This window comes from Clarias gariepinus, chromosome 4, assembly GCF_024256425.1.
Source record: "Clarias gariepinus isolate MV-2021 ecotype Netherlands chromosome 4, CGAR_prim_01v2, whole genome shotgun sequence".
Taxonomy (NCBI): Eukaryota; Metazoa; Chordata; class Actinopteri; order Siluriformes; family Clariidae; genus Clarias; species Clarias gariepinus.
In genome coordinates, this window is record NC_071103.1 from 3,613,000 (window position 1) to 3,640,923 (window position 27,924).

General features: G+C 42.1%; 1 protein-coding gene across 2 annotated transcripts in view; it reads left to right on the forward strand.

Moving 5' to 3' along the window:
* The window catches only part of agap3 (ArfGAP with GTPase domain, ankyrin repeat and PH domain 3), a 128,129-nt gene that overhangs the window by 94,144 nt on the left and 6,061 nt on the right, over positions 1–27,924 (forward strand). For both annotated transcript variants that reach the window (XM_053494235.1, XM_053494234.1), the window contains exons 12-16: positions 7,141–7,305; positions 14,889–15,050; positions 20,952–21,106; positions 21,634–21,724; positions 21,874–22,096. In XM_053494235.1, coding sequence (XP_053350210.1) covers positions 7,141–7,305; positions 14,889–15,050; positions 20,952–21,106; positions 21,634–21,724; positions 21,874–22,096 — 796 coding nt within the window. The remainder of the gene's footprint in view (positions 1–7,140; positions 7,306–14,888; positions 15,051–20,951; positions 21,107–21,633; positions 21,725–21,873; positions 22,097–27,924) is intronic.

Below are 27,924 nucleotides of genomic sequence, written 5' to 3' on the forward strand. Positions count from 1 at the left end.
TCTTCATTCAGACACACAGATTTTTTATGCAGCTTTGTGCTGGTCATGTCAGTCATTAGAAGTCAAACGGCGAGAAGGAAAAACATTAAAACTATCAAAGTTACCAGGGGTTTCTAAAACATTCGTACGTACATACGTAAAAACGATGCAATTTCATGGTAACATTAAAGGTTTTACATACAGTACATCCATATCAAAAACCCCTGACACTGGAGACTTTTTCTGCAAATGTTACAGAAATCTAGCAGCGTTCTTTACTCTCGCACGTTACCCAAACAGGAAGACACTAAATTAAATCCCTCGGTAGAGAGCTGAGAGTGGGAGATTATTACTGATTTTAAAATTTCATTGTGGAATTCCCGTCATTGCTTTTATTTTCTACGCTTCTACGCACAGTATCAGACGGGAAAAGAAAGCAAAATGTTTCTTTGGTGTAAGAGGAAGCTAACATGTTATGTGTTTTAAATAAATTATAAATACTTGATTTATTTTTCCCCCTCCGAATATAAAAAAAAAATTCTTGACTTCCTTCAGAGATTACAAGCGGCAATGTAGTCATTTTTATTCGTCATATCCGTCAGTAGAAGTCGTACGACTTCTAACATTAAAATTCAAACCTAATTAAAATAAATAGATAGTCTCAGGGGTTTATGACTTGCGTACGTAAAATTTCGCTGTTTCTTGGTAAAGTGAAAAGTGCTTCTGTACGTAGTTACATGTTAGAAAACCCTGACACTGGAGACTCCTTCTGCAGATGTTACAGAAATCTTCACCATAACGGCGTTCTTTACTATTACTCGTTACCCAAACGGAGGAACATTAAATTAAATCCCTCTGTCGACTCGCACCCGGAGCCTCCTTTCAGCCGGGACGCTTTGTTACGATTACAAGCACCTAAGTGTCGCTGATGCTCGACATCGTCACGCATCATTCCAGTCTTCACCCCCGACACACAATACACACCGCACTATACTGACTCGCCGTGGACCGCGGTGGTCTTCCCCTCCGTCTCTCTCCTCCACTCTTCCCCTTTCCCCCCCGCATTAGCATGGACGCCTCATTATCCTCCGCACTTGTACATAATGGCAGCAGTTGCTCTCAGAGGTCAGGGCTCCGCGGCCCCGTGACCGCACGCCTCATCAGCCGTCTGAAAGGCCACAGAAACAAGGAGGAATGAGGAAAAATGGCCGCCCTCCCTTTTGCTAATCTGCCCTCTTCGCTAATTCTCGTCTCTGTTCGTTCTTGTGGATCTTGACAGCGTCTCGTTGCTTTTGGGTTTTGTTCCGCAACTCAATCCGCCAAGCCGAACAGAGTCGACAAATCACGGAGACGGGTTATTTATTTTCTGCTACAGCGGTTTATTAACAATGTTCTTTTTAAAAACATAAGGTTTTTTTTTCTTATAATTGAACAGCTTAAAGAACCTTCAAACCAATAAGTGGTACTTTTCCAAAGTGTGGAACAGTTACCTAGCTATTGATTAGAAAGCTTGAAATGTCAGTATTAGTATTAGCATTTTCTATAGCATCGTCTCATTGGCGCGAACGTGAGCAAACGCCACCAAATCCAAAAGGGAATCACATGTCAGAGGTAATTAGGTTACAATAATAAATCAACCTTCTGAAAATAAACATCCTTATTATCTTACTCCACTTTTTAAATGCTCGTTTCTCTTTTGAATAAGTCCACCACGACATGCCGCGTATGAAAATAATCAGCAAATCAGTTGCTAGGTTCCTCTTTGATCGATTAGCGTTGCCCCTGAAGTCCGCTGTCGTGACTGACGTCATGGTAGTCACATGTCTACGATAGGTCTATATCTTGTCAACTATATACAGTAACATCTTAGCTGGGTTCTTGTATAACGGCCCGTCCCAACAGTCTAAGCTTGATAGTGAGCTAGCTCGATCACGAGGAACAAGGAGAAAAACAAGGACATCCCACAATATTTAGCGAATACTATAAATACATCTTGTTAGTTGATTAATCAATGAAAAAAAAAGTAATATTTACTTCATTAGCATGGTTAATTGTTCCCCTCGAACATCACGCCCCTAATGCGGTACAGTGTGTGTGTGTGTGTGTGTGTATATATACAAAACCTTGCGTTAACTTGTTAACAGTCGAGTTCTGTCTAAAGTGGTGGTCAGGATCATCGCGCATATGTGTGTGTGTTGGCCTCAGACGTGTGTCCGGGGTTACGACGTGTCAGTCTGCTATCTCTGGAGTTCTAATAACCCTGGCGGCGTGCGTCTGAAGTGGCGACGCGGGTGCGAGTGCGGCGCTCTACCCCGTATTTTTCCTCTGATTATTCTCTCCTTGTAATTACATTATCTCCCCTTTTATGCAGAATTGTTCGCCAGGGACTAATTGATAGAGACATGTTTAATTCATCAATCATTAGCATCAAATTTGACAATTAGAGATGATTGTTGAATTCCTGATGGAGATGAGGCCGAGCGTAGTCAATTATTTGTTCTCTCTTTCTTTTCTTTTTTCTTTTTCTTCCCCCCCAGCAAGTTAAAGTAACGCATTTATTATTTCGCAGCATTAAAAATAAAAAGTCATTTTCGGAGCCTTCTGACCACAAATACAAAGTAGGATTATTTTCGTTCTGTTCTTAAAGTTTTAAATGAATGTGACCTCTTTTAGATCAGTTAGTAAAATGGCATCTCTAATGAATCAAGCAGTTTAGTTCTCATTAATGGATACATTGCTTGTTTTTGTTTTGTAACGAGGGTGAATAGTGTATGAATCAAAAAAATAATAAATGGTCTCGATTCTGATGAGTTAGAGCGTGTGGAGTTTTCTGTCCAGGATGTGTGTCCGGAGTTTTCCTGCATGTCAGAAATCAAAACAGAAATCAAAACATGCAGGTTTTTTAGTAATATGACGAGCTACGATTGTTGGGGAAAAAACATGAGAGAATGACACACAATAACGTTCCACAAAATAAAATGCAAAAAGAAATGCATAAAAAAAAAAAGTTAACCGTTTAAGTTGACTAGTTAGTCGTGAGCTTATTTTTTGTTGTTGTTCTGCTGTATTGCTGGTTGTGTACGAGTCCGTCTGTGGCTAAAATGTATAAATTAAAAATAATTTTTAAAGTATTGTCGTCTCAAGTCTGATTGGTTAGAAGGTGTGGTGTTTTCCGTCTACTTAGCATTTAGTGTCGTTTTGTTAATGAACGCGTTAATAAAAGTTTTTTTGCAAGAAATCAGTACACAGTTTTTTTTTGCGTTTTTCCCCCTGATGTGACGAGTTTCAATTTTTATATTTTTAATTTTAAAGGTTATAATATTGACTCGTCCTGTAAATATTGACTCATCACGCGACTACATGATTTAGGTTTCAAACCCATTAAAAGACCCGATGTAAAGATTTGTACTTCCTATGTTAACCTGCCTAGTCATATTAAACATTTTAAACTCTTACTAAAAAATCTTTTCTTATTTTCATGTTTAATATTTTTAAAAAAATGCACACCACTTTGTTTTGGCTATGAGTTTGTTAGCGAGCGTAAAATGATCGTGATGCATGTAGTAGATCATAGAAATGAGTTCAAGTGTCGTGATATGATGGCTTTGTCACATCTCCCACCCCGAAGTAATCACTAATCATCTAATCGTGTAATTGTCTAATTGTAGGTGATTAGCGCGAGTATATGGAGCGTTCCCTTTCACACACAATCAAGATGACTTTCACTGGTGTTGGATTTCTGCTTGTTTAAGCCAACATAAGCTTTTTTTAACCCCAGTTAAATTTACATTTTTATTCTTTTTTTTATTGAATTAAAAAAAAATTCCGTTGCAGTGTTTTTTTCTATTTGTTTTTAATAAAACTTATTTTACTTAAACATAAACGTTAAATCTAAGTTACCTATTCATTTACTTAAGTTTGTTTATTATTTTTGTTCGTTTTTTTTTGTTATTTTTGTGCCTTTTTTTGCAATTTTTTTTTGTAATAGTAATTTTGTCTTTTTTTCATATAAATATATATATTACGCTTTCATATGAAGTTATACTTTTGGGTTTAAAGTTACAGGAGCTGTTTTTTCTCCAAAATTGTAGATTTGAGGTAATTTGCCCCGTCACGCCCCCAGACCGTTCCCGTCCCAGCACATGCTAAGAGCTTACTCAGAGATGAAGTTCGTTAGCATGTTAGCATGCACCTAGTCGTCTCCGAATCCGTCTCCTTCGAGTGAAGCTCGGGGTAAAAACAATACGCGGTAATTACCAGCAGCAGAGGCGTCTATCCGAGCGGTAATTGCAAGCGAGGCTTTATTTAATTTCATCCCTTCTCACTTAAACACGTGGCGAGAGATACGCAAAGAAGCAGTCAGGGACAATATTATGACAGAAGTAATAAAAACGTTCCCGTCAACAATACCGATGTGATTACACGTCTACCGAAGTGACAGGCGTAAGAATACCCTCTATTCTTTCAATTACTAACGAATCGCTCCTGATTGTGCCGAGGCGTCTCCTCGCTCGGCGCCGGCGCTAAGCAAACCTCAGCTAGCACAGGCTCTTGTTAGCCTAATGCGTCGTAGCCATTAGCGGGAGTAATAAGTGTATCAAATTCGCATAATCATGTCTAATTAGTGTCGGTAATTATCTTGTTGGGCGCAGGAATATTAATCTTGCCGTGCCCGTAGGGGAAGGGCGTCTCTCGGAGGGAGGGAGCGGCAGAGAGCTCCTGTCTCATGCTGAGGAGCGTGCTCGCTAAATTAGAGCGATGGAGGGAGGCAACAGGAAGAGAGAGCAGCAGAGAAAGGAAACAAAAGACAAAACCCGAGAAGTTAACTGCGAAGTGCGTCGAGACAGATGGCCATGAACGTGCTTATTTTAAAAAAGGAGGATAAAAAAAAGTTCTTCAGGACTATTTTTGTGGACCATCTGCGTAGTTCTGCTCAGATTTCTAGTGATTTTAAAACTCCTGGAATGTCAACAAATAAACGAGTAGGAAGGTTTAATTAGGTTTTACATGACTTCAGGGAATTTAATTGGATTTGAAATCTGATGTAAGAGAGGGCAAAAAAAAAAAGGAAGCTCTGACAGTTGAAAGTTAGTGTAAAGTTGGGATCATGTCTTTAAGCAATATTTTGTTTTTATCTTTTATTTATTAATTTATTTTGTGCTTTAATGGCCATCCTATTTTTTTAATATTTGTTTTTAGCAATTCGATAAATGTTATTTTTAAATTTTTGTCCAAAAAGTTACTGTGAGGGGTTTTTATTATTTTTATTCCCTCCACCCCACACCTCTAGGGTCAAATTTAACTTTCTATTATATGATATAAAAATACTATATATTATATTATGACTTTTTTAATATTATTTTTATCTTCCAAACACCCCCCCCCCAATAACATGCCCCCAAATTGTCCCAAAAAGGCATGTATGCATCACATCTAAAGGCACCCCTAAAAATAATTGTTTAAAGAAGAAATCACCAAAATTGCTATAAAAAATTCTCCAAAATAAATCCCTCCGAAAATTTTTCCTAAAAATGGCTAAAAAAAAAACCACCACTAAAAATTCTTTACAAAAAAAAAAAAAATCAAAAATGCCCCACAAATGCTCCAAAAATTTCTACCCCAATAAAATTTATTTATATAACTGATTCCTGTAGAAATGCCCCTCGACACAAACCCCAAAATGCCCCCATCTACACACCCTACCCAGAAGGCACCTCCAGAAATGCTCTGAAAATGATTGGGTCAAACAATGTCCCCATCTCTAATGATTTGTAAACAGCCTTGCCGTTTCTTCCTGTCCTTGAATGACTCATTTTGACCTGAATAAACTCATTAAACGATTATATCTGACGTTTTCATTCCCTTCAACCTCGTAACCTCGTAACCTTGAGGTCAGACCAAGCCTTAGTTTAAAACAAATACTGGAATACAAATAGTTTTTTTTTTTTCAGAAGAAAAAGTGATAAACAATTAAAACCGGGTCATTTTGACTTGAAACCGAAGGGGAAAATCATTAAAGCGTCGTTGTTGCTGAAAGGTTCGAAAGGGCCAGCGTGTGTTTTTTGGGAGCAGCGGGAGCGGAGGGAGAGGACGCCATGCGGTGCCCGCCCCGGCCTCGGCACTAATGACGGGCGCCTCTGATTGGAGGCAGGCGGGAATACCGCTGGGGTAGATGGATGTGGCTGGCAGCGAGTGGGGGGGAGAGCTAATTACTGTTCCGAGTGTATCTTGTTAATTAAGGGCTAATTAGTGGCAGAAACCGAGAGGGGGAATGAGGGAGAGAAAGAGAGGGAGCGGAGGAGGAGGAGGAGGAGGGAGAGTGCTCATGTAGCGCAGAGAGATGAACACGGAGAAGTGGCAGACCCCATCACGGAGAACGAGCAGCCGAGAGACAAATGGAGAGGACGTGTAGCGCATCTGTAGGGGAGGAAAGTGTACAATCATTAATCACAGTGCATGATGACTACAGCAAGCTTGTTTATTATTGATGTATATTTAACAGCACACACTTCAGGCAGATAGGGTCAAAAATTACCCCTACCCCAAAAAATAAGGCCCTGTAAAATGGAGCCACAAAAAGCACCCATACCCATAAGTGCCCTCGGTTATTACCCCATAAGTAAAGGGCTTCTACTCAAACGCCAAAAAAAAAAAAAACAATACAAATGTTTTTTTCTCCAAATAAAAGCCAACAAGAAATGCCAAAAAAAAAAAAAACCGACAGCACCCCAAAATTCCCTGAACAATACTCTGCCCCTAACATGTCAGCCACAAATGTCACCCAAAAACTGAGTCTTACTACTGACACCCAAAAATCACCCAAACCTGAAGCTCCAGCCAAAAATCAGCCCCAAAATTGGTCTTAATCAATGTTCATAACCTGCCCTCATTAAAAAAAAAAAAAAAAAAAAGTGTCCAAAATTCCAAAAATAATTATAGTTAAAGCCTCCCAAAACCCTCCTTGGGAAATGCTCCTTAAACCTCCTTAGAAATGTCACCATCACAAAAAAACATTATATTTTCTGCGTGATCTAAATCTAATTACCTGTTGACAGCTCCTTTTTTTACTGGGGTGCCAATAATTATGGATCTGTCTGTGTTTGATTTCTACTGTATAAGACATGTACTGATTGTATTTCTCTCTCTCTCCCTCTCTCTCAGGCGCTTCTCATTCGAACAGCAGTACGTCTCTGCAGTCTGGGGGCGTGGCCTCTGGGCTGGGCGTGGCCTCTGTGAGCGGGGCTAAAGAGGGAATGCATCAACGCTCTTTCTCGGTGTCCAGCGCTGAGCAGTGGAACGAAGCGGTTAACACGAGCTGTGCCTCGGGTGCGTCTCCCAAACACACACACACACACATTAATTGAAGTCATTGCTGAACAATTAACACCTGTTTAAATGCTTTTATTATAAATAGGAATTGTTTAATTGTTTAATTTTTTTTATATAATTAGTAGCAGTCATTTGGTCGGCTTAACACATTTTATTTTTATCCTGGTTATTGTTATCATTACTTTTATTATTAACGCTGCTGCAGCTACACAGCTGTTGCTATGGTAACATCTCGCCGGTCATTACCTCACTTTGTTCTTCTTGTTTATCTTGTAAATGATTTCTTTCTGTGTAATTAAGCCCGTGGGCTTAATTGCGCCGGCGTAGCTGTAGAGACCTACAGGACGAATACAATTAAGTAAGTTGAGGCGCGGCTAGCCAATCGGCAGCGAGGATTTTCTCGACAGCGTGGCTGAAGCGGCTTGTGACGAAGTTTCACTATGAACCAGGAAGTGAGCGTCACATGTGAACCTTTCGGCCCCAAAAATCGAATCCGTAATCATCGTAATTCAGTAATTACAGCTTTGTTCACAGGCACACACTGCAGCATCGCGATCTCTCTCTCTCTCTCTCTCTCTCTCTCTCTCTCTCTCTGTTCCTCCGTCCTGTCAGTGCACTTGACTGAAGTCAAATAACATATTTGCCAGGCGTAACAATGCCGCACTTCTCTCTTCCTCTCTCTCTCCCTCTCTCTCTATCTCTCTCTCTCTCTCTATCTCTCTGTCTTTTTTTTTTTCTTCCTCCCCCGTCCTTCCCTTCTTCCCTTCTCCCCCCCCTGTGTGGGGAAAATGAATGTTTTACGGGGCAACATTCATCACTGGTTATTTCCATCTCTTTGTCGGCTGGCAGTAAAAAAGCACTTAAATGCACATCAACAGAATAACAGTCATTTCCATGCATGTTTGCACACTCGTCGTTCTCATTAGTGGCTGCTCCATCGCTCTCTCTCTCTCTCTCTCTCTCTCTCTCTCTCTCTCTGACACTCATATACTCACTTTACTCTTTTCCTTTTCCTTATGTCTCTTACTCAACCTTTCTCTCTCTCTCTCTCCCTCACACACACACACTCTTCACTCTCACTCTCTCTCTCTCTCTCTCTCCCGCTAGTTTAAAGAGCGCTCTTTACGAGCACACACACTGTGGCCCCGTGGTGCTCCAGACTGAACACATCACCCGCTCGCCCTTCTCTCTTCTCTTTCTCACTCCCTCTCTTTTCTCTCTCTCTCCGCCTGTCGAACAATCAATTTCAGCCGCCATCGGCCCCCCGCCTGCGCCTATCAGCTCCACACCCCAAAGCAGAATTACTCGCAGGGCCGCTGCCCTCCCAATGAGCTCTGCCGCACTCTGTGTGTGTGTATGTGTGTGTTAGTGTTGAACCGTCCCCATTCGAGTCTTTATTTCCATCATGGAAACGTTAAGTGTAAACGCAGCGCGGAAAAAGGGTTATAAATGTTACACGCCGATAATTAAACACCTTTATTCTTAATTTTTTAATCTGTTTATAGACTGTTACTTTGTGTATAGTGTGTAGCTCTGTATTAGTTATAGTAGTGTGTTAGTGTTTTATTCCTCTTACGCCACAGCAGTGTGCCAGAGGTTACAATATTTTATTAATAGTTAATTTGTAATGAGTGCATTATTTAACTGCATCCAGTAGGAATAGAGCTTCTGTAAACGAAATTCCCCTCGCTCAAGCTACTTTTATTAAATTCGCAGTTAAATATTTAAGTCACAGTTAAGATATTTACAAGAAAAACGCGTTCCTGAGGTTGGAATTAATCAATCTGAGAAACTGGTTGAAATGAAAACCGAATAACTACAGCATAACGTCTCAACAGTGATCAAAAATGGTCGCCTGTTTATCAGCTCTGGATTATTGAGATTTTATTGCCGTTTTGAGAACCATGACTGCAGATTGTTAGACGCTTCTACTTCTCATGCAATCTTATTATAATCCAATTTGGCATCGTAGCTATAATTAGAAGGTAAACGCCTTCCCAAAGCGACTCGAATGAATCCGGCGATCGAGAGAAACGACTTCAGTTCGAATCGGTTTCTGTACAAAATTCATAAATTAAACTTTTCTTTAAAAAAAAAAAAAAAAAAAAAAGGGAGGACCAAACGGAGTCAAACGGCAGTCGTTAATTCATCCCTGCTCCGGCTGGTTGAAGGTCAGCACGCGGAATCATGGCGTAGATGATGAAGGAAGACGATGAGCGCTCTCGGATTGATGAAGTCTCAAAACCCGTACGATGCATCACACTGAGCAGGCTTCTCCGTTTTATTTAAGGAGCGACGCCGTCTATGAAATGACGAGAGCGCGACACGGAGCTTGCCGACGTTAAACGTCTAAGGATTTTTTTAATTTAATTTTACTTTAACTGCGCACAGTGTTCTCCGACTTCATAAACACACCATGATACATTTGTAATGCGCGATACATCATAAATTCTATCCGTAGTATTAGTAGCGACTTTTATTGTTGCGGAGCGTTACCTGGACTTCCTGTTATTACTTCGTATATAACAGTTGTTAATCTTTTTCCTCTTATTTACGGTGATTTAAACCAAAATAACACAGCTTGTTATGTTACAATGTCCTCCTGCAAAAACAGGCCCGACACTGGAGACTCCTTTTCAAAAATGCTCACATTTCTTCACAGAGAAGTGCGTTCACGCAGAGCTCACATTAAAAGTAGTTATTGTACGTGGCACGATTTTTGTTTCTTGCAGTAAATAAACATGGCTGAATCAAGATTTCCATGCCACTAGGGTTAAAAAACAGCGGTTATTATAAATTTGTTGCGGTAATCGAGGCACTCTTAATCGGCATGAGGTTTTTGCGGATGAATGCTGGATATCTTCATACCTACCCTTAGCTCATGACTCCTCTTGTGCTTAAACAAAGTGATTGCCGATTGATGGTAGCATGCGTTCGGGATTTGCAGAGAGAGGGCTGGAGGGAGGGGTGTGGCGGTTGAAGAGGCTGCGAACGCGGCCGTAATGAAGTTTGACATTTCGTTTGCCGAGAGCAGCCGTCTGCACCTTGATTAGCACGCTCTAATTGACTATAATAAGAAGGAGGTAGTGATTGTGTTCAAGGTTTTTTTCTTTTCTCCCTGTCTTTTTCACTACTTTCATTAATTGCCGCTATTGCCTTTGATTACGGGTGGGGGTGGGCTGGGGTGTGGGGGGTGGGTATGTGCTATACAGGTTTCTTCACCATAGAAGAAAAAATATAAAAATTACCACTTCGCAGTCTCACTCGGATTACCGGAGAAAGTTCGTCCACACTTGAAGAAATGAGTTTCCACCTTTCGCCCTCATCACCAGAACACAGCACTTTTTTAAGTTCCATCTCCCGCCGGGATGGTAATGGGCTGTAATTGCAGGTTAGCTCGCCACCTCTTTCCTCCGCCTCGTCCTCTGGTGGAGGGAGGGAGGAAGGGGAGGTGGAGGAAAAAAAAAAGGGGCCTTAGTTTCGGAACGGCTGCAGATCCCTCCCGTGCTTCATTACAGCTCCTCGCTCGCGCCGCTAATGCCAAACTCATCTCGCCGCACTTCCTGCCGAGCTGGCTGGCCTGCCACTTTGGCTCTTAATCTTGAAGCGGTCTCCATCAGAACATATGAGTAGTAATTAAGCGGGTCAGCGCTGAGATTTGAATAGCGGACAAATTGCAGGTTATTGATGGTTAACTAGGTGGCGAGTGACTATCCGGACCTCTTAATCTCTTTCCTCTAAGGCTGCGTTAAAAAAAGAAAACAAAAAAGTATGTCTACAGGTTAACTCCTTCCAGACTGGTATTAAACAGAATCTCAAGCCTATCCATGCATGCAATATTTATACCAGCCATCCCTAGAGCCTTTCCCAGGGAACGTGGGGTACTAGGCAGGGTACACCCTGGATGGGTTTTGGGGGATAAGCATACACTCGTACACCTGTTCATACACGAGGGGCAATTTGGAAACACAAATGTGCCAACACCACATGTATAAGGAAACCACAGTACCCAGGGGAAAACATATCAAGACCTGAGGTGAGGTGAGATTTAGACTCCCAACCTTGGAGGTGCGAGTTATCCCTAAGCTACTGTCCCATCTGCTTCTTATCAAGTGTACCAGCAAACACTGACCTGTTTTCGATTTCATGCAACGATTTCATGCAATTGAATTTGCACTTTTGCTTTCAGGCTTAAAAAGTGTCGTACCTTCTTCTGATTTAAGGCGAGTAGCCGTTACGGTTCGCAGGGCTTTTTCGGGTGCCGTTCGTTCGTTGACTGACTCTGATTGTGCGAGTCAAACCGTATGAATGAATTACAGGTCCTGTGTGAGAGACAGGGGCAAGCTTCCACTTTAACCTCACGCTCCACACACAATACACCCTCTGGCACCGAACAGGTTGGGTGTTCTCCCCCTCGCGCCATACGGCGTGCGTGTGTGTGAACGGTGTTCTCAGGAGCCCCTCTGCCCCCAGCTGTCTGCTCTGGCTAATGATAGGTCCCGGGGGGGCTGTTGGGGAAGAGGAGTGTGGAAATTGAAACAGACGTTCACGACGCCGAACACAACGTGTGTGGCAGCTGTGCACCGTGCTTCTCCATTCAGAACGAGCGAGCGCGAACGGCACCTAATAGTCATGAATATCAATGACGGGAGCAGTGTCGAGAGACGAGAAAGCGTCAGCTCCTGCCACGTTCTTATCGCCGGAGCAATTACGGTCTGCTTGCTTGCGGCTTTAGTCACTGTAATAATAATTGTAATAGCAGAAAGGACTTTAAGTGGGAGGATAAAGGAAAAACAACAACTTGCGCACAAACCGTTCTCAAACCTATCTACGAAATCTAGTTTTATTATAATTTTTACCCTAAATGTAAAGTATTTATTTTTGTACCGCTTTTGCGTTCTTGATTCTGTTCGGTCAAAATCACAAGTGTCCAAATTCTAATAGCGTCACTTGTTTAGTAGGAAGAAGTCTCCAGTTTCAGGATACCGGAAATTTTAAACACCGGAAAAGTTTTTACAACAGAAAAAGTTTGCAGTAGGTTTCTTTTTCTTCAGAGAAGGGAAAAAAGAGAGGCTGGCTAAAGAATGAAGGAAGTACGAACAGGAGCTTGAAGTTTAAATTTTGCGCCACAACAATTTGACTAAAACTGCAATGTCGGTTTTAAAAAATCAATCTAAAAAAGACCCTATTGTATTTGGAAAACAATCAACTTTGGGGTATGACAGCACGACGCCAAGTGCAATCAATATTAAACAACCATTATGACCGTCCTTGCTGAAGAGAATTATAGTTGAACTGTTAGGGTTTTTTTTTCCTCCCAATGCTAATTCACCATATATTCAATTAGTCTTCCATCACTTTGTAATTCATTCATTATAAACCTGTTCTAATTGAGCTTCCTCCATAGAATGGTGCTCTTATTGTTAACGACTTCACCTTTTAGTTTCAGTAAGCTAGCAACAAGTTTAAACGTAACATCCCCCGTTTAATCCACCAGTTTGAGAGCAACATAATTTCTAATCAAAACCTAACAACCCGCCGTTGTACTAAGGTTAAACCTTTTTGTCATCATCCTAGAAAAAGATTTAACCAATTGTCTCGTATAATAAAGTTTTGCCAGAGTTACCTTGAGTAATGTGGCTCACTTTCCATTGGTTGAAATTACGATTTCAGTCAAGAGCTGAACTTTTCGGCTCTTGGTCGGAGGGGCCTGAATTCTCTCTTCACTGTTGGTCACAGTCATTCTGGCCAATCACGGGCAGCTCTGAGCTCATGTATGTGGACGAGAAGGAAAGCTCTTGATAGTGAGTGTAAGACACTGCCCCAAAAGTTGAGATTGGTCATGACTCACATGAGAAAGCATGTGTTAGCGTTTAGCATCCCTGCTTGGTAGCTGTACGGTGGTAGGTCGGATTTAGCTGACAGGTGCACCAGATTGGGAAGAAGATAGAGGTATTAGAAGTGGTTGATTTGGTTAAAACCCAAATTGAGTTGTTTAACTTGTTGTGGTTACCTTGCCACAAGTCAAATGTCATCCCCTTGCCAAGCCACTCAGGCTATCAATTCCTGAGAGCAGCCTAGCAAGACTCTGGCAATGGCTCGTCCCACTCCTTGACAACAGGAAACGGTTTTTAAGTGTGGCATCGCTGACTTTATGCATTTTGGATTGTTCTGTGGATTAACAGCCCTCGCTCAATGTGTTCAAGATTTCCTTGCTTCCTTGTGTCCAAAAAAAACCTTCTGTATTCCACTCTCAAGATTCCACCCCTCCTGGGGGAACCTTTAACAGTCCTGTGTACAACCCTATAGTAAAAGCGTTTCATTTAAAAAAATATATTCCAAATCGAAGTTTTAAAACCCATTAACCAGGAACAAGTTTTTAACCCAGAGATAAGGAGTGATGGAGCAGCTATGACCACACAAACGATAAGTGATTATATACTGAACGGCAAGCTTGCAAATGATTGCAAATAAGCCGCATGCACTCCATGTAGAAGATCAATCCCGGTATTACGACCTCGATGTGTTTTTGATTAAATAACACGTTAACGTCGCGCATCACGACGAAAGGTTAGATAGTTATCTAAATATGCAATGCGAAAATGCTTTGAACCAGGAAGCGCCTAGCTCGATGCCAGCCCGTGCTCGAGCGCGTGCAGCCCAAGGCAGATGTTAGGGCTGTAGCTGAGACTCTTCTACCCCCCACATGGGTGCCATCTCTTTTCTCTTCTCTTAAAGACGGCGCTAAGCCTGCACTCCCTGAAGGGATCTTCCAAATTAGGTCTAATGTTCCGCGCCGGCTAATGGTCGTCACCGCCATTAGAATATGCAGCTTTTGGCACCACGGGTTTTCAGATGTTCCCAGACCACTGTCCACACACACACACACACACACACACACACACACACACACACACACACACACACACACATATCCACCCCAGGCCTGTTGAGATGAATAGAGTGTGTACCACCACAATGAGCTTTTGATGCCAAGACAATAGAAGGGCTGCCAGGATCTGACACACACTGCGAACGTGTGTTTGTGTGTGTGTTTGTGTGTGTGAGGGTGTAGCAATATGAGGTCTGCTTTGCCAAGGCCCCTCTGCCCTAGGGCTTGTGGATAATGGTGTCCTAGGGGGATGGAAAAGTGATGTCCACGTGTCAGGAGGCATAGAAATATGACCACCCTTTACCTATTGTGCCTATTGACACCCTCCACACACACACACACACACACACACACACACAGACAGACACACCATCATACTTACACCACACTCAAGCCATTATGGAATGGCAGGTTAGCATGTATCAAGAAGCACCTTATCACACCGCTGTTGATTTCCAGGTTCTGATTAGTGCTAGGGTTTTTTTTTTCTTCTCCATACTAAGGTATAGAAATGGAGGTGACTGTGTTGGTTTACATGATAAGTTTAATAAGACATATCCGTTAAGATAAAAAACTGATCTCCAACCAAATTTCTACCGAAGGTTGCTGTTCGACGGGTAAATGGGAACTCCAGTATGGCCAATAAGACCGGTGAATCGAACTAACCTGCAGTCTTCTTTCTCTCCAGCCAATGGGACTTTGGATTCTCTAAGTGCCACCACCGGACTAGGGGGACCAACCAGCCCCAAACTGGAACCACCGCCTTCACCGCACGCCAACCGCAAAAAGCACCGGAGGAAAAAGAGCACGGGAATCACCAAACCTGACGGGTTGTCGACAGGGAACGAAGGTAAGACACGTCCTCGCATTCTCACACTCAATAATCTGAGTTGTCGATTGGTTCTAACGCTTTTAATGAGGTTCCCTATATAATGCAACCTTCTGCATAATGTTAAGTTTGATTCCTGGTGGAAAGGAACCTGTAAAAGGTCAAACGTACAGGAAGCAGCGGGAACCCCTAGAGGAACCTGTTTGCTGTCCAACCCGTGATGCAGCCAATATTCCCAGTTGATCATATACCTCATTTGAAAGCATGACTGGCGCTCTTCTCCACAGCTTCGATTCATGCCATTGTTCTCGGGTGACGGAGATAATATGTCACTAACTCATCACCTGCGTGCCATCGCTACGGCCCGTGTGACGAATGAAGACCCATAATTGGGTGGCATTGAGAAAACAAAAGCGTTTCTCTCGGGCTATTCGCACTCAAGGGGGCCACTCAATCACGCTGATGTGCGCTGTCCTTCACAAATTGTCACCAGCGTGTCGTGACGGTAATGATTCTGCTCATCGTCGTTATTGTTTCACCGGCTCGTAGCCAAATCAGAGCCAGCTCCCGGTCTTAGTTGGCTACAGAGAAGCCGTAAAGGTATGAGAGGAGACGAGGCGGCGTGGCGCGACGTGACGTGACGCAGCCCAGCGGGAGCCTCCTGACTGATTGAAGGGTCTTAAAGGGGTTTTAATGGCCTGGTAGTGAGTGATGTCTGACATTAAGGGCCCAAGGGGGATCGCAAGGCATGGTGGGTTCTCATTGTCCTCCTGGAGTAAGGGACGGTGCAGAAAGACGGCGGTACGTCCCGCTACACACGGATGCTGTCAGAACCGGGAGGCCTGAACGTCAAGCGACAGAAAAAAACTTTTGCATTCCATCAAGAGTCGTCGTCTCTTTCCCCTTGCTTCTGTTCTGAAAGGTTCTATTAGCGTGTGCTTGTCTGTTCTGGAGAGCGCATGCAGAATACAGACATATTGCTTAAGTATGGGAGGCACTCATGTGGAGACACAGACTCTGTGTGTGTGAGGGAGAGAGAGTGAGACAGGTGGGTTGGATCCTTGAATAAATTGCTATCAGTTTATCTCATTTATGAGGCAATCACAAGCGCTGAATGCAGAAATTGAATTTTAGTTGTTTTGAAGCATCATAAATCAAAGGTGCGGTAGCTTTCGGGGGAGGAAAAAAAGGTTAAGCAAGTTTTTTATTTTTCCGTACTCTAGAAGGATAGGTTTGAGAGAAGATTTCATCTTGTCTGAACTCAACCACCTAGCTGGGGGAGTGCTCGTTGGAAAGGTCGGGTGGAGGCCGAGAAGGCTGGTGAGTTTGGCGGGGGTAGGTCGCTCGGTCCGGCCGGTAAGCGGCGCTAGAGTTCCGGGGGTTCGAGCGGGTGTATCTCCGCGGCCCTCGGGGCTAGAGAGCTGGGGGAGGTCTCGTTGGAAAGGTCCGGTGGAGCCCCAGAAGGCTGGTGAGTTTGGCGGGGGTGGGTCGCTCGTAGCGCCCGCTAGCGGCCGGCAAGCTCCGGGGCCTTTTCGGGTGTATCTCCGCGGCCCTTGGGGCTAAAGAGCTGGCGGAGGTCTCGTTGGAAAGGTCCGGTGGAGCCCCAGAAGGCTGGCGAGTCTGGCGGGGGTGAGTCGCTCGGGGCGCCCGCTAGCGGCCGGCAAGCTCCGGGGCCTTTTCGGGTGTATCTCCCCGGCCCTTGGGGCTAGGGAGCTGGGCGAGGGCTCGTTGGAAAGGTCGATTTTGATCATCAGGCTGGTTCAGTTACATCTTGTCGTTTTTTGTTTGTTTGTTTTTTTTTTCTTAGTTTTTGAGCATGGGTTAGATAAACCAGGACTTGATCAGGTTATTCTTAAATAGAGTTGATCAGAATTGTGGTCCCTTAACTGTTTAATTTGTTTGTAAAAGTAGTTTCTGTGTCTTATGGCATTTACAGTATTAACGACTATAATGTCACTGGACGGCGTGATGTGATTCCACCTCCACGCTAAGGTTGGTTGTTTTTCCTATAACAGCATATCACAAAATGAATTATAGCTACGTTGTACTTTTCATTTGTGCAGCACCCTCGAGTTATGGAAGAACCAGAGCTCGGAATAAAAAAAAACAACAACACGAAAGTAGTACATGACGTCAATCAATTAGCGTCGTCTTTTAAGAACCTGTCGAGTACAATGTTTGAGCAAGGTTGCAGTATCTCGGCTCATCGGAACGCGAGAATCAATGACCTGCGCTGCAGTATCAGTTATATTTTGTATTTTTACGGAGGCCGTGTTGGTTTGAGTGGATAAAGGGTTAACTCTTGCCTCGCTGGGAGTCCAAGCGGCCGGTAGCAAATGAAGCTTTAACTGCCTGGCCTAATGGAGGGTGTTTATCTCAATACTTTTGTTTTGTCATTCTCCAACCCGCTCTCGTTTCCCCAAGTGCTCCCCCGAGCTCCTGCCTCTCTAATGGAGCTGCTGTGGAGGGCCGCACTTCGGAGGCAGAAATAACAAGATTATTGTTCGCATGCCACGCTACACAGTCTCACACACACACACACACACGCGCGCGCTCACACCAAGACATAGATACACACAGGGTCGGACTTTGAGAGTTCTGGTGTTAGGTGTAGCGGCGGCGAGGACGGTCACGCTTATCCAATTGTCCGTATATCTCATTACAGGAATATTGTTTGTGTGTGTGTGTGGGCACAGGGATGTTTTTCTATGACCGTTGTGTGTTGGAGGGAGATAGAGAGCGCATTGTCGTCTCCTCTCCTCTTCTCCTCCTCTCTGTTTGCCCCTGTGTCCCCCCAGGCTTGTCTTGGTAATGGCCCTGTGCTGATTGCTCTAATACAGGTTAGGAATATTGCCTTTAATGATGTGTAAAATGAGCAAGCGCCAGCGCTGACATTTACAGATGGCACCAGCGGGCTCGGTTCCTCCCAACTGCCTGTTAATTCACAGCAAATGACTAGCACCTTGCACCTTTTATCAGCCACTATACTGTATCTTTCACTCTGTCCCTCTCTCTCTCTCTCTCTTTTTTTTTTATGTCAAAAATTAGTAGCACGTAAGAATACCGTTTGGGTTCAATAATCCACCGAACATGGCTTAATGGATCATAGCACTGGACTCTGACAGAATAGCAATCGGGACGCGACAACTATTCCAGCTGTGTTCGGCGCGAGAGCATCCTACAAGCCCGGAGGTCTGGGACTGAAGCATCTGCTCCCAGACTACAATCAGAATCGGGGGGATTCACCTGAGTGAATTCTGAGACGCTCACTCAACAGCTAACCGTACACAACGCGCACACATTGTCGTATTCTATAATGTTGGAGTTAGCAGATTGGCCACCATATGTCTCCCGTAGAGTGCCGCGTCCCTACACGTCACAATATTTGCACATGCCGAAGTGCTGATGAGCTTCCGTAAGGTTAACGACTCCAATTACATTCGATTAAAGCTGCTTCCGCTAATGGCCTGCATCGTCTGCAGTTACAACACCAGCAAGACCGAGAAAAAAAAGAAAAGCTGTCCATTGAATTTCCGATGCATGGGAATCTGGAAGGAAGCCAAGAGAGAGAGAGGAAATACAAAGCTTTAACTTCCCTACTCATTATCTTGAACTCCTGTTTAATTGTGTTAATTAGGGTATATTGCACCGCCAGTTCATCCAGATTGAATCGCACAGCCACTTCGCTTTTATATCTCAATTCCAGCGTACTTGTTGCTGACGCAAATCTACAGCGTAGCCATCCATACGGCTTTTTTTTTATTGCTATTTACACACGTTTCCTTTAACACCAAGCATTAATACAGCTCGGGCGTTTCTCTAAAGCATTATTCCGCAAGCGTCTTAAAAACTGGTTTCCCCTCAAGACCCGGGAGTGACTCAAAGACGCGGCTCGAGCGAAGTTGTTGAGCTTGACGCTTGTTTCGAAAGCACAGGCAATGGAAGCTTGATGTTTTTTCGATTTGCATACGGAAATTACTTGTCGTAACGGCAATTTTTTCAGATGACCAGCCAACGAGGTAATTGTCTGTGTTTAGATTTGTAGGTGTGTAATCAGAGGACCCGTCGGAATTCCAGATAATTATATTAGAGTACGTGCTAGCGTTATGAGGAAGAACAAGACGAAACAGAGCAGAGCTTCCTGCACAACGATGAACAGGACAAAACAATAAAGGAGAAACAAAAAAACTAAACGAACACACATATATGTATAGTGTAATATGAAAATATCTTAAGATGCACGCCCCGGTCTGGCACTGCTTAACAGCATGTAATTAAACTAGCTAGCTATGCAACATACAACTACGTCACGGAAATTTGTTTTGCTTCCAGTTGATAATGAGCTACATGCTGTTTCCGTGGGCACTTTTATTCACAGATGAAAATTAACCATGGTGTAAAGGCCAAGATCTTGCAGTTGTATTCACCGCACAACGTTCCCCCCTAATTACCCGACTATATTTGGTGCGACGTCCTAGAAACGAAGCGACCTAATTTAAGGGTTATATGCCACAAAATTAATTCTGGTGCAGATAATCGAGATTAGGAGTCACATTCTGTGAGTCGAACTGCATTGACTTCACTGAAAAACGAAAACCTGTTAGAAGGATCTATCGAGAGGCCGCCATAGAAATCCGTCTACCACATACGAGAAAGCAGGACATTTTGTCAGAAATTCATCCAAGATGCTAAGGGTAACTCTCTACACCATGATCCGAACGTCCATAAAACAAGTTGTTGTTGTCGCACCTTCTATTTAAACATGTACTCCTGCACCAAGCTCTCAGTTTTTCCTTGCTTTTTTTTTTTTTTACTATGTGTCTGAATAATTATGACATCTTTACTCATAATTAGCATCAATGTATTCGCTGCAATTGACTTCTTAAGCCTTAGACAGCCTGAAAAGTAAACAAAGGATTGCTAGTGTCCGGGGCGGTGCTCCCTCACCCTTTAGTCCTTGATTTAGATACACACCTCCTGGCACCGTTTCATCGATCGCCTGCCTGGAGTCGAGTCCCGCGAATGAAATCAGATAATTGAAGACGGTGTCGAGCTAATTGGATTATTGTTTTCGCCTCGAGGCTGTGGAGCCGCGCTTGAAGAGTAAGACGTGTTCTGTGTAATCGTACATCTGTTATTTGGCACGCCGGTTCCTCTTACTAGATTTAAAGTCGGATAGGGAAGCAATTAAAGTGGGATTTCTGTAGCACTTCATATCTGCGTCGCGTGATTGATTTCATTAACTGCGCTGTTAATCAGCGTATGAACTAATAAACTGGTTACTGCTGAATTTCTTCAAGTATTGTTGTGTATTAAAGGTTTTTTAATTAATTTATTTTTAATATAGAAATTACTTCAATTTCAGATTATATCCCGAATATCCCGATGACCCAAGCAGCTACATTTCCCAATTATTCCCACCTGATCGTTATGAATACGTTAAAGTCATCACGGTTGCGAAATGATCATCAAGCAAATTATCGCTGAGCTGATAGTTTACTCCTCACCTCTCGCCTCTTGTTGCGTCGGCCGACGTGTGCCCCTTTGTCTCGCTTTGTGTTTGCGAGGTGGAAATTAGCATGACCCGAATGATTAACTCACATTAGATTCTAGTTAGGCGGGCTGCTCTGTAATGCGATTGGATGATAATGAGATAAGAGCTCTAATGGATATGTTTACCTTGTAAATGAGTCGATTTTTATAATGCTGATGTGCCGCGGCTACTGGAATTGATGACAGGAACTCGCGTTCGCCTTCTGTTGCTGTCTTTTTAGCTTTGCGCCTGAGCTGCGATATGTGTTTTTCCTTTCTATGTGCATGCGTTGTTTTGTCTGGAGACTGACGGAAAGCTAAACATTGTTGGTTGCTTACCTGTTGCAGTCTGAACCAACATTAATCCTAAAATAAACATCTTGTTTTCAGAGCAAGAAGAGTCATTTGAGTTCATCATCGTGTCCCTCACTGGACAGATGTGGCACTTTGAGGCGTCGACGTACGACGAGAGAGAGCTCTGGGTCCAAGCCATCGAGAGTCAGATATTTGCCAGCTTACAGTCATGTGAAAGTAGCAAGAATAAGGTAAAAATTAAACATATATTTATATTTCTTTTTCTTAATGTATGTCATAACCCAGGTTACATTGTGGATTTCAAGATCAAATCATCAGTCAGGTGCTCAAAGTTCTAACATATTTGAAGGGTATTCCTCAAGGGTCTAATGTGGGACCAATATTGTTGGAAACTGTATCTCGCAAAATCAAACGAAAGGACACTAATTCTGGTAATTTTTTAAAGAAAAGTGTGTACAAGGATGTTTCGATCATATATCACATCATGTAACAGCTTATTCTTCCGTGTGTGTATTTCTTCTCTCATCTTTTTGACCTCGCAGAGTGAACGTAAGTACATTTGGTGCATTGAGAGAAATGTGTATTAAGACTGACAGGTCCCATTTTTGTCTTCTCACTGAACGTCTCTTCTCTTCTCTCTGTTTCATTTACACAGATGTTCTCTCTCTCTTTCTCTTTCATATCTCATAGACACACACACACATGCTTGCACTCTTTTATTCTTTGTGATCTCTAACTTAATCTTCCTCCACTCAAGTCACGATTAGGGAGCCAGAGCGATGCCATGACCATCCAGTCCATCAGGAACGTGAGAGGGAACGCTTTCTGTGTGGACTGCGACTCCCCCAGTGAGTTTCCCAGTTTGCGTTCTTTAAGCACGTGCATATATGGTGTGTGCATGTGTGGGTATGTGTGTGCACTATTTGACAAAACAGATATCACTCTGCGTTTCTTCAGTTGAAATATATTTATTTGTGTTTATTTTTCCCTTGCGTAGATCCAGACTGGGCGAGTCTGAACCTCGGAGCGCTGATCTGTATCGAGTGCTCAGGGATCCATCGGCACCTGGGCACTCACCTGTCCCGTGTGCGCTCGCTGGACCTGGACGACTGGCCTGTGGAGCTGAGCATGGTGATGACGGCTATCGGTAACGCCATGGCCAACAGCGTGTGGGAGGGAGCGCTGGAGGGATACACCAAGCCTGGAGCTGATAGCAGCAGGTACAATCCTACAGCTGTGCATCCTGTAGCTACTCTTGCACTTACTGTACTTGTACCTTTTACTACATTAACACCTACACGCATAGCTATACGAATGCTTACACACTACCGTTCAAAAGTTAGCAAACACTTTCTAACTCCATGGTCGTTTCTGATGTTCATTTCTTTCTACACTGTAAATCAATATTGAAGACTTTTATCCAAAATACACAATATTCTCCTTTGAACAGTTGATATTGAGATGTATATCTGCTACTAATTGGTGATTTCTGAGGCTGGTGACTCTAAATGAACATCTCCTCTGCAGCAGAGGTCAGTTTAGGTCTTGCTTTCCTGGGAAGGTCTTCATGAGAGACAGTTTCATCATGGAGCTTGATGGGTTTTACAAACGCACTGAAAAACTTAACTGACTGTTAACCCATAACTGCACTTACACCTCCACCTGCAGTTATACCCACATTTGCACTTACATTTCGCGCTGTTTGCATTTTTTTGCAACGGCCAAGAGAACAGTTTAAGCACAGCTTTTGACATATTTCAAAAAAGAAGAGAATTGAAGTTATGATACATACACACACAACTCCTCCCAGCGGAGATGCGATGAAAGCCAAGGATTTAGTTTAACATGTTTTTCCATTAGACTTTGTGGCGCCACCTACATGCTTGGGTAGAAAAGGGTTAAAATCAGATTTTTAAATTGCATAATAGTAATTTGATGACATGTGTTTGTGTTTTTGTGTGTATGTGTGTGTGAAAGAGAGAGAGGTGCATGGTTATACAAAACTACAGTACTATTAATTTTACTTATTTAATTACTTATGTCGATTTTTATTCGACTCCTATAATCCTCCCCATATGAAAGGATCAAATGATAGTTTTGCCATTTGCATGTGTAAATGCATGTGTTTTGTTTTGATGGCTCTAAACTGATTTAATTAAGCCTATATTTTGTTAATAAAACTGTTTTTAAAAATTTAACAGATTTTGAAAGTATTTTGCACCCCCCCCCACCCACACCTAAAAATAAATAAATAAATGAACAAATACTTCACCACACATCACTTTTATTATTATTATTATTATTATTAATAATAATAATAATAATAATAATAATAATAATCATATTTATTATATATTTTTTTTACAATTCGACCACTGTCTACACCTACACTTAAACACACACTTGTACCTGCACCTGAATTTCCACCCACATCTGCATGTATAACTACACCTAAGCTTATAACTAATTGGCTCATTTCTAATTAATTAATTAGGAACTTAATAATGTTCCTAAAATATAATGATTACCGAATAGTAGGCAGTTCAAAGGCAGTTCTCTAATTTAAACCATTCACGGTAGTAACAGATCAATATGATATATATAGTCATTTAAATTTGTGTGTGTGTGAGAGAGAGAGAGCGAGAGAGACCCTGCATGTGTGTGTGTCTTTAAACAGTTATTATGAAAAGAGCTCAGCTGTATTCCAGTGTCTCGGTCGGAGTAGCGGTGCCTCTTATTCATCTGTGGAGTAGATAGGAACGGCGTCTGGCAGCCGAGCTCTGTCTCCAGACTCCACGAAGGATTATTGATGCTGATATCCCGCTCTCACACTCCAGTCGGCAGCACTCGCTAGTGGCCGGGCAGCCGGAGTGTTTTTCACTGTCAGGAAATGTTATATTGGATATGGGATGTTGGGAACGCATACTTCCCCTTAAGTGAGGTTTGTGTGTGTGTGTGTGTGTGTGTGTGTGTGTGTAAGAAAGAGAGAGCAAAAGCGATTCATTAAGTGTCCTCAAGTCACCATAATGCTAAGCAGAGTTACTTTTACCAGCTTTAAGTTCGTTATTTTTCCCATAACGGCTTTAAGTGATGAGAAAGCGTTCCCTGTCGAGTCTGGTTCCCCCCAAGGTTTTTTCTCTCGTCTTCTCAGGGAGTGTTTTTTTGCCACTCAGCTTGCGATTATATAATTATAATTTATACTTTTTTCTTTACATTTTTCTAATTAATTTCCAGATTTATAATAATTTTTTCTATGAATGTTTTAATTCTGTAGTGCAGCTTTGTGACAGCAGTAAAAGCGTCTGTACAGAGAATACTGAAATGAATTGAACTGAAGTTGAGACTCGCTCACATTGGCCTTCATACTTGCCTTTTCATTTACTCTTTCTTTCGTTTTTTTTTTTCTCTTCACCTTTTTTCCACTTTGGTTTTTGCTTAACCTGTTTTCATTCTTGACTTTTATCTCACTTGTTTTTTTCTTTCTTTCATTCTTTCATACTTTCTTTCTTTCTGTCCTTTGTGCTTTTCTTCAGTTTTCATTTACTCTTTCTTTCTTTCTTTCTTTCTTTGTTTTTTGTTTGGGTTTTTTGTGCTTTCCCTCAGTTTTCTGTCTTTCTTTCATTCTTTCTTCATTCATTCTGTCGTTTTTTCTTTTTGACTTTTCTGTTTTCTTTTTGTCTTTTCTGCATTTCCTGTTTTTATTATGCATTTGTTAAACTTTTACCTTCTTCCTTTTTTTCTTCCTTTCTTTTTCTTTTTCTTTTTCAATAAAATTTTTTATTTTTTTGTACTTTCTCTTTCTTTTCAAATTTTACTTTAATTTTTATCTTTCTTGGTCTTCTTTCTTTCTTGTTTGTGTTCTTTTGTGCCCCCCCTCTCTGATTGGCTGGAGCAGACACCTAACCGGAGATGATGAGAAAATATTATCCAGTGATATCAGTGGTGAAGTTCACTAGACTCACATAAGATCCGTTTCTACGTTTCTAGCAGTTAATTCTCACGATGCTCTTGCGGGACTAGAGAGTGCTAGAGCCGAGTTGCCATGGCGCCGGGGCCTAACGTTATTAATTAGAACAATTATTTTTGATGAATAGAACCAATCAATCGAGCAGATCTTCGGGTCGTCCTTTAACCAGATTGATGGATTTATGATTTACTCAGTGTGTGTCATAAATTAGGCTGAGCTCATAAATCTTTCACGAGGGCCAGAAAGAGAGAGAGAGAGAGAGAGATGGACTGAGAGAGTGTGTGTGTGTGTGTGTGTGTGCATTGAGCTTTAATAGAACACGTCTTAAATTAGCAGTTGGCAGATGTGTGTTTTTCTAGGCAGGTCTAATTGCCTCACACCTGTGTGTGGAAATGCTGAGAGGGCTCGGTGCAACAGTCTCTCTCTCTCTCTCTCTCTCTCTCTCTCTCTCTCTCTCTCTCTCTCTCTCTTTCTTTCACTTTCACGCTTCCAAACTGGCTGCATTCTACAATCAATTTCCTTTCATATCTCTTTTTTTTCCCCCTCTTCTTTCACGCACTCCCATTAAGACACTTCGGGAAGCACCTTTGTCTCCATCACTCCGTCTTCTCCAACCCCCTCCTCCGTGTCCCGGAGGTCCAGGCAGTCGTGGAGAGCTATCGCTCATCAGTGAGCGCTTCACTGTCTCTCTCACACACACACACATACACACACACACACATACACACACACACACACACACACGGCATGCACACCTTGACGCCCTTTGGCCAGTACAGCCAATAGTTCTGATAAGGAGAGCACTTTGTTTCTGAAATAATTTGCCCATGTGTCGCCCCCACAGGGCAGCGGCGGTAATAAAAATGAATCACACCGATAAGGCTACGTTCACATTACCTGTCAGAGGTGACTCAATTCCGATTTTTTATCCTAATGTGACACAGATCTGATTTTTTTATTTTTTTTTTGTCTGAACGCACAAATCTGATGTGTTACGAATGGGACTCCGGTCCGATCTGAGTTTGTGCTTCTAGATCGGATAAATATCACATATGTGGTCATGTGACCGAAAATGCTGAGTGTGCATACTAACCAGCGTGTTTTTTTGGGTGCTGGAATTCGACTCGGCTCTTTTTCTGTACAAAGCTGTGACGTTAGACTCCTTGGCTCTGAGCAGTACGCATTTGTAGATGTGATGCTTTAGGAAGCAGCTCGCGGCTCAGACGGAGTCAGCGGGTGGGGGGGTGGTTTGGCATAGCGAGCTTCGCCTCAAGCCCTCGCCACACATAGACTAATTACTTCGATTAACGTTTGATTAATTAACGTGGAGAAACAAGGTGTAGCAAGATCTCAGGAGGCAGCTTCTGAGGGCTGGAGATGTTACTGATTATTGGTGATTAATTACCAGCGTTAGACGTCATTTCTACTTTCCTTATATACAGTACGATAAATAAAACCCGTGTGACGCAGTGTAACTGAGAGAGCCGTGCTAATGAATTAAAATAACTGTTCAACCTTTAATTAACTGTAGTGACGGGCTGTTGTTATATTAACGCATTCATTATCTAAAAGTTTTTTAAGAACTTTTTATTTTCTTAGTAGAGCCGTGCGATTAGGACGATTACGCAATTTAATCAATCTTATGGATTTGTTGAACCAACAAGTTAGTTTGCAGATTTAAATTTATTTGTTTGCAGATTTCCTTAAAAGTTAACCACACTGCTTTTGCGGAAAATAAACATGGCTCGCGTTTTCTGCAAAATACTAGCATTTTTTTTGGGCCATTTGAAATATGCATTACTGCCACCTACTGGACTGGAATGTGGAGCAGAAGACTGGTGGTGATAGTTTATCGCTTTGTACAAGACATGTTTAATAGCGTTAGTACGTGTCGTTGACAGTTGAAGAGTTTGTAGAAATAATTCGAAGGTTAAGGCTAAAAATAATCTGATCAGGCACAAACCTGCTCATAACTTTCCCACTACTCAACATCTTTATTTCATTTATGACACACGGTTCTCATAGTTTTTCATAGTGTACACATAATTTTCTTAAGTAAGCCATGCTTTGTCTCGCTGTTGTGTGTGTGTGTGTTTTGAGGATTTTGCCGGCTTGTAGGTGTATTATGATCATTTGATTGGCTCTCTAGAGTGACAAGTGTAGCCACGCCCACCTCGAGAAAAAAAAGCGTTAAATTAAGAAAACATTTGTTGTTGTTTTTTGTTTTTTTTTAACCGCTAAACGTTCATAACTTCACAGCTACTCAACATTTAAAATGAATTTATGGTGCATGTTTAACTTCAGGCAAATACCGAAGGACTTTAGTTACATTAAATTCTGTTGAGAACATACAGACTGAAATTTATCTGAGACTGGTTTCTGATCCTCCAATGTACTGTATGACATGTGCAGATATCATTAAGTTCTCATCAATGTACAGACAAGACCTCTCTTTTATGTGTATATATTAAAAAAATTTGCTTTTTTAAATACTTTTGCGAAATATTGCTTCTTAAGAAAAATCAGCCAACAAACATAAGTGCTATTAAATCAGATAGAAAATAGAATCAACCTGTGATTCGCCGCTCTAGTTGTAACCAGAGCCAGGATTTTATGTAGCATTACGAGTCGCTATAAGCAGTTTAAAGTGTGATGTTTGTTAATGAGTTAAAATTTTCATTTGTGCAACTAGACAAATCATCACGCAAGTAGGAACATGACCTCAGTTTCCACAAGCTTAGCTTTAGCTTAGCTAAAATGCTATGGTGGCTAGCATTAGTTTATATAATGTTGCTTTGCGTTTGATTTAACTCCGTTATTCATATCCTACACGGTGTCCCGTCCCGTCAACTCCAAGTCAGGCTTATATTGTCATTTCAAGGAGATACAGTGGAGTTCACAGTGAAGCAAAACAACGTTCCTCCAGGACCGCGGTGCTACATACATGCAACATAAATGAACAAAACTAGCTAAGAACTAAACAAAAAGACAATATAAAGTGCACTTGTGCAAATTCTTGACTTAAGTTAATCAACAATAATTCCAGTTAGCTGGTTAGCTAAAGTGATGCATAGCAAACAG